The 17420-nt window shown below is 46.4% G+C and overlaps 1 protein-coding gene across 1 annotated transcript in view; it reads left to right on the top strand.

Moving 5' to 3' along the window:
- The window catches only part of T265_09389 (hypothetical protein), a gene marked incomplete at both ends in the record, with an annotated part of 68298 nt that overhangs the window by 11998 nt on the left and 38880 nt on the right, over positions 1-17420 (top strand). The window contains 4 exons of the mRNA XM_009175433.1: positions 511-797; positions 8328-8497; positions 14270-14428; positions 15319-15428. Coding sequence (XP_009173697.1) covers positions 511-797; positions 8328-8497; positions 14270-14428; positions 15319-15428 — 726 coding nt within the window. The remainder of the gene's footprint in view (positions 1-510; positions 798-8327; positions 8498-14269; positions 14429-15318; positions 15429-17420) is intronic.

The following is a 17420-nucleotide window of genomic DNA, read 5'->3' as shown; positions in this document are numbered from 1 at the left end:
TCCACCTTTATTCTTTTCTTTACAATAAGGCTTTCAAATAAGTCATGGTTGTACGGCAGTGAAGCATCGGTGTTGAACACTGATATCATGCTGTCGATGATGGTGATGATGATGATGATGATGAGATGCATATATCTTTGTTGTGATCTTTTCCCTTGCCAAGTCTAAACCGCGCCGTTGAGGTTGCGATTCGACCCCGAAAAGCTTAGTTGCACAAGGGCCTATGCTCAAATTCAGTGGGCGCAGAGGTTTAGCGGTTTCAAGCTCACGTACCCATACAATAACCATGCTTAGATCAGATTGTATCAGCTGTGTACGACTGCTCAACAATGTCATGCTCAGTACACCTTTGTGACGAATCAGTGTTCCCCAGTCTTTCGTCGCACTTGGAACACTGTCCATGGGGTGAATCCTGTTTAACCCCAACCGGCTATTCCAATGCATTCAGAACCGTTTGTATTTCACTGCGCTTACATTAAGAAACATCGGTAGCCTTTTCTTCTCTTTTAGGATATATCGCTATGTGGATAACCGATTCCGTCAGAAGATGACTCCATCCAGGAATAGTTCATCCGTCCGGCTATGGTCGCACGCTGGTGTTCATTACGTCATGGCCAACAGCATGGCTTTTGAAGGTGACGAGTGTTATCTATGTTCGGAGGCGGAACGCAACGTTCGTGCTATCGCCCATCGTTTGCAGTGTATGCCGATCAACCGAAGCGCGACCGCAATTGCCCGGTGCTCGTTGGAAGAGAGTTACAGTCAGCCGAAATCCTTTGTGGATTTAGACAGTGATAGTAAGTTGTGGCTAAGACGCCTTAGAATCTGATGTCCAGTTCCCACCCTACTGTTTTTCGTGAGCCCGGGCGTATTGCAGCCCTCCTTCGGATTGCATGACAATTATACACCGAAAGGGTGTAAAACCGTTTGGTTTGATTTCATATCCCCGTTTTTTTTGACGACTTCAATTTTCTCCCGCGCCTACTGTTACCACACATTGGTTGCAAATGGTCCACCAAATTCCCAGCCATTTTAGTCATGCACCTAGTGTTGAACCCCTGTGTATGTGCCCTGACCCCCTGCTGATCCAAACGCTAGATTGCCTCGCTCACTGAAATCTGGAACGCTTCAATCGACTTGGTGGAAGTGCTTTAGACAATCAGTCAGCGCGTTTTACCGCGCCTTCTCGGTTGCTGTGTGCATTCATTCGACCTTGCCACGTAGCCTTGTAGCAGTGGACCTTGGGGTTTGGGGGGATTGGGAGCAAACTTGATCTGTGTCCTTGGGTGCTAGTAATAGTTGATGCATATAAGCTTATTTCACCACCGCCTCACCGGTCTCATACTTGGTCTGCTCGTTTTTTGCCGAGTTTTCACTTGCATGCGTTTTGTACTATCGACAGGAGCAAGCTAGTTTCTGCAGCGGACACGGTTCCACTGACATGTTTACCCTTGGTCATTGTTGTCGTTTCCGGCTTAGTTGTCAAAACTGCTCCTTGGAACTGTCTCACCCGTGATGGGGGATCGGCAAATTTACGAAGATTTTGAGTGCATGGTGCAAAGCCAAATTGTGACGCGTGCCACTGTGCAGCCACCTGTTACTGAGCGTTCAAATCATCAATAGAGTTCGCCAGGTTGGTCCATCCTCATTGTTCCTTTTGAACTTTCTGATCACCGACTTCTTAAAAGCAACTCTGCCGCAAGGGAACAGTCGTGGCGAGGGGTCCGGGACCTGGACTATGTTGATGTTGGGGGCGAAGGTCGGAACGCCGGTCAGTTCATGCTGTATAGTCCCAGTTGGCAATTCAGATAGCATGACGTACTTCCAACCAGTTAAGTGTAAGTAAGGTTCTTGCACAAGACTCTCCTATGACCGCACCTACCTTGAATCATTAAGGAATCTCTTAGTGTCATGAGTTAGCAAGCCAGGATGCAACATCCTGATTGGTGATGGCGTGACTTCGGAAATCGCTTACCACATCAATAAAGCAATAATCACCTTTGCTAAGCCTCAATATCTCCGGCAACCGCGATATTACAACGTGCCCGTTCAAGCAATGCATTTTGGGTGAGATAAAATTTTTATGCTAGATGCGCAAGGTATTCATCATGCCTGTGTACGAACTTCCCATTTTCCCTTGTGGCACGAATTCGTGATAGACCCGAGAATATTATGAGTAATGCGAAAAACATGGGATTCGCATGGGCCGGCAGTCTGCTTCGCCTTCGTGTATTGAGTCGCGTTGTGAGAATGGAGCGCGAGGGACCATTAGATCGATGGGGGAAAGTTACGAAGCTTCAACGTGGAGGTGAACTGTGAACAAGTGCGTCATCAAACCGACGTAGATTGGATCGCTTTGACATCCGCGCTGGGTTTGAGCTAGATATGAGCAGCCTGCGCCATGTGGACTCTTCACAATCCCTCCGTCTCTCAAGATTGGAACATAGTTTGAGGACTGTACCGAAGCAGGGCAACTCCTTTCCTCAGCTTCGATGAATTTCACTGGTCGACCAGTATTGGGCTTATTTGGCCAGGAGGCTACTGGAAATTCGCGCTCATGCTGATGACTGGAAGAATAATAGAGGCTAGTGTAGCAAGCTATACTTTCGGCTTTCAGAACTGTCTGCCCTAAGCAGTCCGACTCGGCCAACTGAACAATGGATATGTCGAGACAACAGATCTTGTTGCTGCCTTCATTGTAGCCGCCCAGTTTCCAGAACTAACTGGTCACATTTTCCGATGACCGAAACTGTAGTAGCTGGAATCAAAGTATCTTCGGTACATAGTTTAAAGCTGATAAACTGAACTTAAGTCAGTTCGTCACCAAAGAAGACGGTTGTGCGAGTGAATTACCGTTCCATTTTCTTCGCCATTTATTCGCCAGCTCAAGGGACCAGTAAACATACGGCACAGCGGTAGTCTGTAGCGGAGGCTTTCAAAGTGTCTTGGGTGTTCATAGCCTGGTCGTTAGTTGTTGGTGTGACCTTTTTGGCGGCGGTAAGAGATACCGGTTTCGACGAAATCACTTTCACTCGCTTCCATTTAATCTCCAGCTAATTTTGGTCATCAGCGTGGCTTTGTCTTCAGCCTCCAGCTAGTTCGTATCGGTATTGTTTGAGCTGCTGATGGGCGGAATTACTCTGCTTCGACATGTGTACTCCTAAGAGGAAGCGAATTGATAATGGAGTCGGATGGTGTACTCCAGAAGGAACGGAAGTTTCTGATTGAGAATCACCGGCTGTAACTGATTACCACCTTGTCCGATTGAGTCCATGACTACAACCTAAGGTTGACGGAAACTCGGGGACTACGCCTATCTCATGAGCTCCAAGAAGGGCGAAACCGTTCGTGGGCTTTCGAATAATTTTCAGCAACCTTGTGAGTAGTTTCCTTTATGAAAAAGAGTCCATGACTAGTTTGGCGTTGGTCGCCTCCAAGTAACTGGGTATTAGCCCTTCTGAAGGTTTTTACTGGTCAGGAACAGGTGATGTTCAGCACACATTTTAAGAATTCGCTTCCGATTGTCCGTACGCTTGGCATAAACTCCGAATCTTCTGCCCAGCTATGTTTCTCACGGGCTTAGTTGTCCAACATGGGTGTTCATATCACCTGCCAGAATCACTATATCTTTCCTTCTCGTTGATCGGAGCCTCGTGACAGATCTTGATAAAACCCGTCCTCAGTCTCAGGACTGCAATCTGTTGGGGGCATATGCTGATACGACAAACAAATGCTGTGCACTTGGTCGACCCGTATTGATCTCAATTGAACCAAACAGATGTGTAGCGCAAACGCGGCTGTGTACTGGGATCCATTTCAACAAAGGGCTTTCAGTCTTGAGGCTGAGTGCAACTTCGCCATCGTAGATACCACGAGTCATTGCCTTAGAATCACCAGATACCCGAAGAGTTAAATGTGGAACAGCTGAGCTGGTTTTGAGTGGCTCGAGGTGCATGGCCGAAGTTCAGTTTTTGGAGTCAGCATACGTAGACAGAAGGGAAAAATAGAATTTCACCAACAGTGTCTGCAATGTAGGTGAGATCTTGTGAATTTTGTAAGGTGTTATTTTGGTTTGTTTTACTGGGCGATAGTGTTTAGGGAATTGGCAGATGGATTTACTGCAGTGCACCACTTGAACGTGGGCGATACTTCCGGTTGTCTTGGTTGATAGGGAGGGGTCTTTTGAGGTCCCTCATCTTGCGACTTAAAAGCTTGACCCACAAGACACTGGGTAGTGGGGGAGGGTGCCCGGAGCCAGTGATTCAGTAGTCTGACCCACCTGGCTGTGAGAGACTGACACAGCTCAAGGTGCTGTACGGATGTAGTTGAACAGGTTTTTGGTCGTTATACACCTGGGCACACATTCCGTAGATACAACAGCAAATTTCATGCACATCAGGTTGACCGATCACGCTCCCCGTTGAGTTGCCGGTTTGGCAGCCTTGTAGAACGTACCAAAACAACAAGTGACACCGGGGTTAATCTGTTAATTCCAGTAGAACAGAGGCGAGATGGCTGTATTTGGGTCTCAACGTGACAGTGTAGTGTACGTTCCATCGCATCCTGTAGGTGGCATTTTTTGGGCTTTGAAACATTCCGAATTGTGAGTGGAAGGCTATCTAGAAAGTACATATTTGGTGCACCGCTTTCCACTTTGTGAAACCGCTCTGCACATGCGAAACTCGTATAAGGTGGGATATAGGAGCAAGCTAGTTTCTGCAGCGGACACGGTTCCACTGACATGTTTACCCTTGGTCATTGTTGTCGTTTCCGGCTTAGTTGTCAAAACTGCTCCTTGGAACTGCCTCACCCGTGATGGGGATCGGCAAATTTACGAAGATTTTGAGTGCATGGTGCAAAGCCAAATTGTGACGCGTGCCACTGTGCAGCCACCTGTTACTGAGCGTTCAAATCATCAATAGAGTTCGCCAGGTTGGTCCATCCTCATTGTTCCTTTTGAACTTTCTGATCACCGACTTCTTAAAAGCAACTCTGCCGCAAGGGAACAGTCGTGGCGAGGGGTCCGGGACCTGGACTATGTTGATGTTGGGGGCGAAGGTCGGAACGCCGGTCAGTTCATGCTGTATAGTCCCAGTTGGCAATTCAGATAGCATGACGTACTTCCAACCAGTTAAGTGTAAGTAAGGTTCTTGCACAAGACTCTCCTATGACCGCACCTACCTTGAATCATTAAGGAATCTCTTAGTGTCATGAGTTAGCAAGCCAGGATGCAACATCCTGATTGGTGATGGCGTGACTTCGGAAATCGCTTACCACATCAATAAAGCAATAATCGCCTTTGCTAAGCCTCAATATCTCCGGCAACCGCGATATTACAACGTGCCCGTTCCAGCAATGCATTTTGGGTGAGATAAAATTTTTATGCTAGATGCGCAAGATATTCATCATGCCTGTGTACGAACTTCCCATTTTCCCTTGTGGCACGAATTCGTGATAGACCCGAGAATATTATGAGTAATGCGAAAAACATGGGATTCGCATGGGCCGGCAGTCTGCTTCGCCTTCGTGTATTGAGTCGCGTTGTGAGAATGGAGCGCGAGGGACCATTAGATCGATGGGGGAAAGTTACGAAGCTTCAACGTGGAGGTGAACTGTGAACAAGTGCGTCATCAAACCGACGTAGATTGGATCGCTTTGACATCCGCGCTGGGTTTGAGCTAGATATGAGCAGCCTGCGCCATGTGGACTCTTCACAATTCCTCCGTCTCTCAAGATTGGAACATAGTTTGAGGACTGTACCGAAGCAGGGCAACTCCTTTCCTCAGCTTCGATGAATTTCACTGGTCGACCAGTATTGGGCTTATTTGGCCAGGAAATGCGCGCTCATGCTGATGACTGGAAGAATAATAGAGGTGTAGGTAGCAAGCTATACTTTCGGCTTTCAGAACTGTCTGCCCTAAGCAGTCCGACTCGGCCAACTGAACAATGGATATGTCGAACAGATCTTGGCGCGCTCATGCTGATGACTGGAAGAATAATAGAGGCTAGTGTAGCAAGCTATACTTTCGGCTTTCAGAACTGTCTGCCCTAAGCAGTCCGACTCGGCCAACTGAACAATGGATATGTCGAGACAACAGATCTTGTTGCTGCCTTCATTGTAGCCGCCCAGTTTCCAGAACTAACTGGTCACATTTTCCGATGACCGAAACTGTAGTAGCTGGAATCAAAGTATCTTCGGTACATAGTTTAAAGCTGATAAACTGAACTTAAGTCAGTTCGTCACCAAAGAAGACGGTTGTGCGAGTGAATTACCGTTCCATTTTCTTCGCCATTTATTCGCCAGCTCAAGGGACCAGTAAACATACGGCACAGCGGTAGTCTGTAGCGGAGGCTTTCAAAGTGTCTTGGGTGTTCATAGCCTGGTCGTTAGTTGTTGGTGTGACCTTTTTGGCGGCGGTAAGAGATACCGGTTTCGACGAAATCACTTTCACTCGCTTCCATTTAATCTCCAGCTAATTTTGGTCATCAGCGTGGCTTTGTCTTCAGCCTCCAGCTAGTTCGTATCGGTATTGTTTGAGCTGCTGATGGGCGGAATTACTCTGCTTCGACATGTGTACTCCTAAGAGGAAGCGAATTGATAATGGAGTCAGATGGTGTATTCCAGAAGGAACGGAAGTTTCTGATTGAGAATCACCGGCTGTAACTGATTACCACCTTGTCCGATTGAGTCCATGACTAGAACCTAAGGCTGACGGAAACTCGGGGACTACGCCTATCTGATGAGCTCCAAGAAGGGCGAAACCGTTCGTGGGCTTTCGAATAATTTTCAGCAACCTTGTGAGTAGTTTCCTTTATGAAAAAGAGTCCATGACTAGTTTGGCGTTGGTCGCCTCCAAGTAACTGGGTATTAGCCCTTCTGAAGGTTTTTACTGGTCAGGAACAGGTGATGTTCAGCACACATTTTAAGAATTCGCTTCCGATTGTCCGTACGCTTGGCATAAACTCCGAATCTTCTGCCCAGCTATGTTTCTCACGGGCTTAGTTGTCCAACATGGGTGTTCATATCACCTGCCAGAATGACTATATCTTTCCTTCTCGTTGATCGGAGCCTCGTGACAGATCTTGATAAAACCCGTCCTCAGTCTCAGGACTGCAATCTGTTGGGGGCATATGCTGATACGACAAACAAATGCTGTGCACTTGGTCGACCCGTATTGATCTCAATTGAACCAAACAGGTGTGTGGCGCAAACGCGGCTGTTTACTGGGATCCAGTTCAGCAAAGGGCTTTCAGTCTTGAGGCTGAGTGCAACTTCGCCATCGTAGATACCACGAGTCATTGCCTTAGAATCACCAGATACCCGAAGAGTTAAATGTGGAACAGCTGAGCTGGTTTTGAGTGGCTCGAGGTGCATGGCCGAAGTTCAGTTTTTGGAGTCAGCATACGTAGACAGAAGGGAAAAATAGAATTTCACCAACAGTGTCTGCAATGTAGGTGAGATCTTGTGAATTTTGTAAGGTGTTATTTTGGTTTGTTTTACTGGGCGATAGTGTTTAGGGAATTGGCAGATGGATTTACTGCAGTGCACCACTTGAACGTGGGCGATACTTCCGGTTGTCTTGGTTGATAGGGAGGGGTCTTTTGAGGTCCCTCATCTTGCGACTTAAAAGCTTGACCCACAAGACACTGGGTAGTGGGGGAGGGTGCCCGGAGCCAGTGATTCAGTAGTCTGACCCACCTGGCTGTGAGAGACTGACACAGCTCAAGGTGCTGTACGGATGTAGTTGAACAGGTTTTTGGTCGTTATACACCTGGGCACACATTCCGTAGATACAACAGCAAATTTCATGCACATCAGGTTGACCGATCACGCTCCCCGTTGAGTTGCCGGTTTGGCAGCCTTGTAGAACGTACCAAAACAACAAGTGACACCGGGGTTAATCTGTTAATTCCAGTAGAACAGAGGCGAGATGGCTGTATTTGGGTCTCAACGTGACAGTGTAGTGTACGTTCCATCGCATCCTGTAGGTGGCATTTTTTGGGCTTTGAAACATTCCGAATTGTGAGTGGAAGGCTATCTAGAAAGTACATATTTGGTGCACCGCTTTCCACTTTGTGAAACCGCTCTGCACATGCGAAACTCGTATAAGGTGGGATATTTTTGTCGTGGCTATATTCAAATTCCGGAGTTTCTCTTGTGAAGCTGAATCAACATTAGATAGCTGTTAATCCATGGTCCGACACACCGATACAAAAACAGGAATCCCCTTTCTGGGGATGTGCCGAGCAAATGTGCCATTGCAAAAGCAGTGAGAATATCATGTCTTTGTACTATTTCCGTTTTCTTTCGTATTTTATTTTCTCAGCTAGTCGACCCGATATTTACACACGGCCGATACTATTGCAACACTTCCCCCTCTATCGAGACACGGAAAGCCCGTGTTCCTCCGATCCCGTAGACGCAATGCCACACGCGGGACGTTCGAAAAAGTACCGGCCTCGATGGGACTGTCTTTCTTTGGAAGCATCTCAAAAGGTTTGTTTTCCCCATAGCAGTTCTTGCTGCTCTGTTCTTTGTTGTTGATAGCACTTGGTGTTGTATTAGTCATTATTCCCTTACTTTTGCCCTGTGTCGAGTATGGATACACGCTTTTCAGTTTGTGACAGCTCTTTCCATGTCAACACGCAGACGCCGGTTCAGCTGTCATTTCGGATCCATCAATCCTGACCATGTGCGACTCTTTGTATCCCTAAGGAAGCCATGTTGTTGGCTTGGTCATCCCTAATTCCGAATTCCTGTGAAGACTGCCCTCAGCTCTTGACAAATTACGTCCGAGTTAGTTCATTTCCAACCTTACAAGAGAGATATAGGCAGACATTCGGATTTAGCTCAGATGGTCTGTCTCGTGGATCCAACACTATCAAATGTATGTTTTTTTTACATGGCTTATTGTGCTGTTGGGAAACGACCATTTGACCTTGGTACGACAGATTATCTTTGATTATGGTTTCTCAGTTTCCGGAAAGGTGTTGCGCACACGCATTGCAATCGAGTGGAGTTCAAAACCACTTCCGGGCCAACTTCAAGCCAAGCTTAGGGACACCCTCATCGTCGATAGTAACACTGATGCTTACGTTCCATACGACCTTGAGAAAGAATGCTTAGCAAGTGGTGGAAAGATAGGGGAATGGTGGTGACCTTTTCCGAACGGCATTATGTCCCTGGGGGAAACGAGCAAGAGCAACGTACCTACACGTCGGAACAGCAATGAGATAAACGCGTTTGAACATAACATATAATTAAAACGCCGATTGACTCGATGCCCTCTGCGAACCTCACTTGGACGTTTACCCACCGTGCAACGATGAACAAACTTCAGCTATTCAACCTGTCTAGCAAGTAACAAATATTCGTTCAGCTGTATCACCCTTTTGGTGCCTAGCTGCCATGCCAACGGAGGGAGGCACGAGGGCTGGGATACTCCCAAGTTTTCCAAGCCTAGACAGGAGCCTAGACCCAGATGCTGAGGTAGGGTTCGAACCACAGACTTTGTGGTTCGTAAACTAGTGCCTTAACCATTGAGTTATCTCGAGCTTCTAGCACACTGTGGAGAGCTGCTGTTACTAGCAAGTAACCGGCGTCCCGGCCGGTGAATGATGGCTACGGGTTGTATTTGGCTCTCCGGTTGTTTCGACACTAGGGGGCACCAGACAGCACAACGATTTCCATTGCACAGGAACAGCTGGTAGCTAGCACGGATTTGCAAAAAACGTTCAAAGGCAACATGTTGGTTGGACTGCCTAAGGACCCAAGCGTTAAAACGGAAAACCCGATATGATTAATGAAAATTGGGCGGAAGATGTGAGCGGTGGTATGGCGGTCACTTCCGTGGGCCTCTGACTCACGTATCTACAGCTGAGCGCTACGGAAGAATGGTCGTTAAATGGAACAGAAGGGCGGTTGATGGCTTCACCAAAAGCAGTTTGGATGTGTCTCGGACAAGTTGCCATCCAAACCTTACCAAAATATTGCATAGATATTTTGGGATTCTAAAACCTTTCGATAGAACAATAGCAGGAGGCTTATGGGATATTTCTGTGAATCACTTCTTATTTGTGCGTACCTCATTTGGTTATTCCAGTGGTCCCGAAAAGGAACTCAATCTGATGAGGACCATAACAGCATTCTTTGAACTCTTTAACAAACGCTACCTTCTCGAAAGAAAAAACAATGTTTCCCCTTTGCATCGCAGACTATTTTTCCCCATTAAGTGACGTTTTTCCTTGTGGTGCATGCTACCTACTGACCATCGGTTGATATATCTCACCAACCGGTTTTTGCTTCGGTAAAACGGATGAACACGGTTAGTTTGGGGCCTCAGGAAGTACAGTCGACATTGATTGGGGAAACCTCTAGGAATGGAGCAATTTGATCTCAGGAGCACCAAAACTTCCGTTTGAACGCATTCTCCCCCGTGGGTGGAGACAGTTGTTCCCTGTGTTGTATTGTAAAAAGATGACAACCGCAAACAGGTTTCTGTGTTCGAGAACTACACTCATTTGCAAATCAATTTGGTTTTCACGACAGACTCAACTGAATCCCTGAGTAGTGAAACTCAGGGATTCAGTTGAGTCTGTCGTGAAAACCAAATTGATTTGCAAATGAGTGTATTTCTCGAGAACAGTGCAATTTGGGTTCAAGTAGAACATAAGTTTGTTGACGGAAATTCGGGGACTGTGCCTACCTGATGAGCCCGAAACAGAATGGCGAAACCAGTCGTGGGCTGTAGTTTCCTTTCCAGCAACCTTGTGAGTAGTTTTCTGTATGAGGTTTCTGTGTTATTCATAATCCAAACTCCTCTGAAAAAGGATACTTGGCTAACCCAGTTCCGCTCTCGAAAGATCTATTCTATCCCATCTGACGTTGGTCGTATGTTGCCCATCTTTGGAGAAACCACATAAACGAACTAGTCAGAAGTACACACGAGAGAGGATGCGATTCAACCGGTCATCCATAAATGGACCCTTCAGAAGGATACATCTATCATTGCTCCTGAAGGGACTCTTTACGTTTACTGTCGGTGTTTCACTACTGATTGACTTCATAGTAGGATATGCCATCGTGTGTGAGAACTGCTGGATGACATGAATTACAGGGACTGTTTCTCGCAGGTCCGAATCCCACACCAGCCCCACCGAAGCAAGTTTCTGTTGGCGCAATCAGAGCATTCATGATCGATGGGGTTTCCGAGGATAATCAGAGTGCTGAATAATCGGGAAAAATGTAATTTCACACAGTGTGCTTCAATTTGGTTCCATAACTTATTTGCTGGTCCACCATGGGAAGGGAAACCTGGGTTGATTGCAGCACAGAAGTTGGGGAACCAATTGGTTTGATCGCTGAGCTACTTATGAGTAGGCAAAATGGATACACAAAACACCATTTTGAAGTTCTGGTGCCTATCTGGTGTACAATCAGATTTCAAATTCTTGCGTCTACCGGACACCCATTTTTGTGTGCTTTCTAACTACTGAGAGCTTGCGCATCCTCTCGGTGTTATTCGACAGGGACTTAAACATTGACAAGTTGACGTACTCTGTGGTTGAGCAATCCGCTCATAAGCGTAGAAGAACCATGAAGACTAAACATTTCTGCAGCTGAAAATTACATTTTGCGCTGCTTCAGACGTTTCTCCGCCAAACAGTTTCTTCTCCAACAGCTCCTCGGCTGTGTTCCGACTTCGGCGAACTGGTTCTGCATCAGGAGTCTCAAAATCCTAGCCAACAGCCAGAGCGTTATGATCCACGTCAGTTAGCAAATACTTATGACCTTACCAAGTGCCGCGTAATCTTTGTGGCTTCCGAACTGCTGTGTATGCAAGCACTAGGTTTGCGTATGAGTGATAGCCTCGGAAAATTAAGCCGAGTTGCCCAGCTGCAGTCACCGTGCTCAGGGCCTGAATGGAGTGGGGTTCATAAGGATCATGCGTTAAACCCTTATTGCTATGAAACAATGTTCCAATGTGTTTGATTCTAACTGTTTTTGTTCAGGTAGTTCGGCTACTCACCTGAAGACCGCTGTCAAATGATGCGTTGCTTGCAACTGGTACACATTGGTCCATTTATACCATGGGAATTGGGGCGAACACAGCAACACACGGGAGGTGGTCGCCTTAGTAACCCAAGGAAGAATGTCAACAAATACGCGTTGAAGGTGATGGGCTTGATGTGGGTGCTCTTTTAGCCGCCTGATCGAGCCATGTGTGCAGTTGTCACCAGGTGTTGTGCTCCCCCCGGATTTCCATCCGGGAGGGCGACAATTGTCAGCACAACTGTGTCCACCATTCAGTGCTTGCGTAATTTGCTGCGAATTTACAGTTTGACCATCTTTTTGCCGTTATCACACTATTCGTGGCTGGATTAAGAAACTTTGAGTTCCGTGACCTAACCAATGCAGCCTATGGTGACTGGTGCGTGCATCGTAGGTAACTCGCATCTTCAACGGACCTCTGGCGAACCACCACATTGCTAATCGGATGTCTCCAAAATGTCCGTGCATTACTTCGATTATAGCACTGGTAAAACTGAAATTCGTCGTATGTCTTCGGCATCATTTCTCCGATCCTTAGAGTGATGGGTATTCGACTAACCAAAGTACCTAATGTACGGAGTAGAGTTTCGGGTGATACATCACTGCAAAGCTTAGAAGAAACGGTGTTTGCCTGATACCGTACGGTTTGGTCATCTCAGACGATAGCCTTCACTAAGTACGTTCGCGAGCGCAGGAGATGGTGTACGATCCCCGCATAAGATAGCTTTCACCGCCAGACACCCCCATAGTTTCCGATGTTCTACGGAGTCGTACGCTGCCCTTAGTTCACGAGCGACAGGTATTATTGGTTGTTGGAGAAAATGACGCTGTTCCAGTTTCTGTCTCAGGCATGGTCAATACAGTCCCGGTCCGGTTGAAAGCCAGTTCATTTCTCAATCAATGGATGCTGGGTAATTCACGAGATTAGCGGATTCAACGCAGGTTTTTTTAACGGTTTCTGAATACTGGAATTTTCATTGGCGTATGCGATTCACTGGCGCTCTGATTTCAACTATTTCACAAAGGCTTCATCACTTTCGTCGAAAAGTCCAATCTACGAACTGTTAGATTTAGACCCCTCTATCATTCAGTAAGCGTTTTAACTGGTGGTGCATTCCTGTCCAGATTGCTACGAAGGATTGTGAAAATATGCACTTGCGAGCCATCCTGATTGTGGTCAAACTGCCTCTGTTCATTTCTGTTTTTTTCGGGTTTCTTCACAGAAACACGCGAGTGATATTGTTACACAGCAAATTATATTTTGTTTCCACCTCCTTAGCATCCGATGATCTACAACTTCTGTTGGCCTTCGTACACAATTCTGTTGTAAGTGGCCCTTGGTTTATCCACTGAGCTGAGCAGTTCGATTGCAAACGTTTCATCACCAATCCAGGCAACCACATCAGTTCTCACAACGCTGCTCAACCCCCAACCAGTGACCCATCACTACACCCTACTCCACCCACTGATAATTTCAACTCGGTTGGTGGTGAAACGTTTGCAATCAGACTGCCCAGCTCAGCGAACGAACCAACAACCAGCCACGCTATCTGATCTACCAACATTCTCCGTTATAAGTAGTTTTGTAACGCTGACTCGATTCAATCAACTCCGTGACTTAATCTGTCTGCGTGCTCCCCTCCTTTGTCTACAAACTACTGGGTACATCCGACCACAAAACGGGATTTCTGGTCGATTTTGGGGTGAACTGTTACCCTCTGTTTGTTTTGTAGTCACTCATACGAATGCCCCCCCCCCTATTATTGGTCATATTGTGTCTGTCATATTCCGGGGTACCTAATGTGGTTGCTGCCTTTTTCGTCAAGTCAAACAAAGCTCGGCACCAAATGTGTTTCTCGCAGACAGTGAACTGAGTGTCTTGCTGCGCACAATTTCATCGGCTTGCTTTTCGATATTGCACTTTCAATTATGGACTTGAAATAAGCCAAACGAATTTCGTTATATTAGACGAGTGGTCGCAATATGGAACGGCGAATGGCTGTTAGCCGCTGTATATTCGTATCAAACAGAGAGAGAGAGAGTCATTAGATAAAGGCAGCGACGTATTTGCGTTAGCTCGAATTTTCCAAAGCGAAGGGTGGGTTCAGTAAAACGTGAATACAAAAAATGTGAAGATGAGTTTACATCAGTCAGGTGATCCGATGCTACTACTATTTTATGTTGTATTGTTCTGAAAACAAAATACATATTCAACAGCTATTGGAACAACTGCGTCCGCGCCTTGTCCTCTCCGGGCATTCTCACTACGCCTGTGAACTAGAGCACAGACTACCTGGGGAACCGGACACCGTTGTCCCGGAAATCACGGTGGCCAGCTTTTCATGGCGCAATTTGCCAAATCCCAGTTTCCTGTTGGTAAGTTTGCCGCATGACTTCTTTTTTTCAATTGCGAAATTACTTTCCAAAACGGCACTGGTCATATTTCATTCACGCGGCTAACTTGAGGCCGGCGTAGGTCAAAATGACCCGTTTGGAACAGAAATTGATGTAAGAACAACAATCTTGCAGGATGAATTCATTTCGTATCACCTCTTCTGCTGCAATGCGGGTAAAGCAGGAGCTAGATGGGCCAAGTGGTTAGAGCGCGAATTTACTGACCGGAAGGTCCGTGGTTCGAACCCGACGTCTGCCTCTGCCTCTCGACTTCCCCTGTCCAGGCTTGGGCAACCTGGCAGTATCCCAGCCCTCGTGTTTCCTTCGAGTGGCATGGCAGCTAGGTACCGGGAGGGTGTTACAGCTCAACGTTTTTTTATAAGGCGGAACACATCAATTAGATTACAATTCTTGTTTACTCATTTTTATGGAGATAAAACGTGATGCACCAAAGAAATCAGGAGTGCCTCATAGTAACACTCGGGTCCGCCTGAGCACTAGTTACGGCACTGAAATTAATATTACCTCGGGAAACTTCACCGATTTGGATGGTTGCTTCGTGCTGCGAAATGCAGTTCTGTTTCCTGTTTCGACTAGGTGCCTGATGATCCGTAAATTGGTTTTCGACTCGTTTCCAGTGAATTAGGGGCCACATAGTGATGTCGTTCGCGCGTATTTCTAACCTGCAGCCATTTTCCGCAACTGCAGGTGATTGGGAAAGTCCCGTGTCTGGTTGATGAAACCCATGTCAGGGTTTTGATAGGTGACAGGACCCTCGTTAACACCAGTACAGTAAAGTTGTGCGATAGTGTATGTTCGGTACAGACTCGTGTTTAAGGTCCGTTTAAAGCGACCAAAAGCTTGACCTCTAGTGTAAGGAATCTCTGAATAAACAGGTTTTGTTACTATTTGTAATGCGGCCTGGTGCGGCACATTCACTTGCCTGGGAATATCATAGACGAGAGATTCAGCTGGGTTCCAAGTGAGTCTCTCGCAAAACCAAATTAGTTTGCAAATGAGTGTATATTCACTAAGGTTTTGTTACTGTTGTTCATAACTTCTCGTTTGTTCCGCGACGAGGACAACTGTTTTTTCCCAATTCAATCCCATCAAATCTCTCCGCGAGCGAGGTTCTCGGTGTAAAATAAGACCTGAATCAAACAAAGTTTATGCTCAATGGGACAGAAACTCATACAGCTAAGGTCCTGTATGGTCTGGATGGTTTCCAAGTAGGCAGCGAGGCGTACTACGGTCGGTAGTCTTGGTGACTCCCAAAAAAGGAATTTTGTTTTCTACGGGCGAAAGAAAGTTTCGGTTGATGTGTTCACAACCAAGAGCAAATGTTCAGTCTGTTCTCCATCCACTGTCGCGGGCGACGTGTCTTTTAAATGTCGCTTATGCAAAGACGATTGACAAATGTACTTTGCGCCGCTGAGTCCTAATCGGCTGTGGTATCAAGTTATTTGTGCCTGAAACCTTAGTGCATGGTAAAATGAAGTTTTCGAAAACGGGATTGAGCTTCTAAGTGATCACCTAAGAAATTCTGCGAAGAGAATGTTTATAAAAAGTGATTGCGAATCGAAAGAAGTTGTCAAAGTTAGCTAACTACACACATTTGCAAGCAAATTGGTTTTGACCTGGAACCCAGCTGAATCTCTCGTTTATGATAAGGTTGACGGAAACTCGAGGACTGTGCCTACTTCATAAGCCCCAAGAAGGATAAAACCGGTCGTTGGCTGTCGAGGAATTTTCACCAACGTTATGAGTAGTGTATTAGGTCATCAAAGTATTAAGTCATCAAAGTCCTTAATGTAGGATGAAATTCCGCATGTTTTAGTTATCGAACAGCGTCTCATCAGAGTTGTTCGAATGGGTCGCTTGGTAACTGGTCAAAATTCTCATAGCTGAAATAGGACCAATAAGTTCTTAAATTTGGCGCATATGACATCTGATAGGTTCAACTTTATTGAATTTCGGTCTGAGCTAAAATCGTGCAGTTCACATTTAATTAACCGAAAGGTCTGTGCTTCGAACCTAGCCTCTGCACCTTGACTGCTCCTGTCTAGGCAACTTGGCAGTATCTCAATCCGCGTACTTCTTTCGGATGGTATGACAGCTAAGGACCGGGAGGATACTACGGCTGAACGATTGTTCAAGTGGAGCCGGAAGGTCAAGCATTCGAAATTGTGATCTCCAGTGATGCAGGTGTTTCTTCTTGTCCTCTCCAGAACGGGCTGCCCCCAAAGCTTTAGCACCCGTAGTGTCACCGTGTTGAACGCCTCATCTCGAATACACTGTTGTTCCCCCTGGTATCTTCGCGAGTTTGATTCCTCAGGTCTCCACCGGTTGTCTACGTAAGCAGGGTCGTCTTACAGGATGCCTAACATTTTTTAAACAGGCTATAGCACACAGCTTAAGTGGGACTCTACTCCTGAATAAAATGCCCAGAATAGATAAGTGCGATGCATTCTGTCCACTTTGTTTTAGGGACGTTTGGAATTTTTTCGGTTGCACTTTAGACTTCTGGTGAGGTCTACGATGAAGCGGTTGTGAAATCACCGGCAGCCCACCACCGGTTTCTTCCGAGGCTCGTCAGATGAACATAGCTCCCTCCGAGTTTTGGATCCCCCCCCCCCCACTATGTTATCTGCACAAAACGGTACTCCGCTATCCAGCCTGTTGACCCGACAGAGTTTCGAGTTAGGTATTGCTCAGCGGAAGCAAACCGTAAACTAATAATTCATTCGAATCATCATCATCATCATCGACAGCATGACATCAGTGTTCAACACCGATGCTTCACTGCCGTACAACCATGATTTATTTGAAAACCTTATTGTAAAAAAAAGGATAAAGGTGAACGGGGGAAGGACTTAGTGCTAGCTTATCACAATTATTCCGAGGTGCCCACACCTCCAGAGGTTCACTCAGGCAATCTGGACAGAAACTGACAACAAGAACGCCACTGACATCG

This window comes from Opisthorchis viverrini (assembly GCF_000715545.1).
Source record: "Opisthorchis viverrini unplaced genomic scaffold opera_v5_272, whole genome shotgun sequence".
NCBI lineage: Eukaryota > Metazoa > Platyhelminthes > Trematoda > Opisthorchiida > Opisthorchiidae > Opisthorchis > Opisthorchis viverrini.
This window is presented reverse-complemented; position numbering and strand designations above follow the sequence as displayed.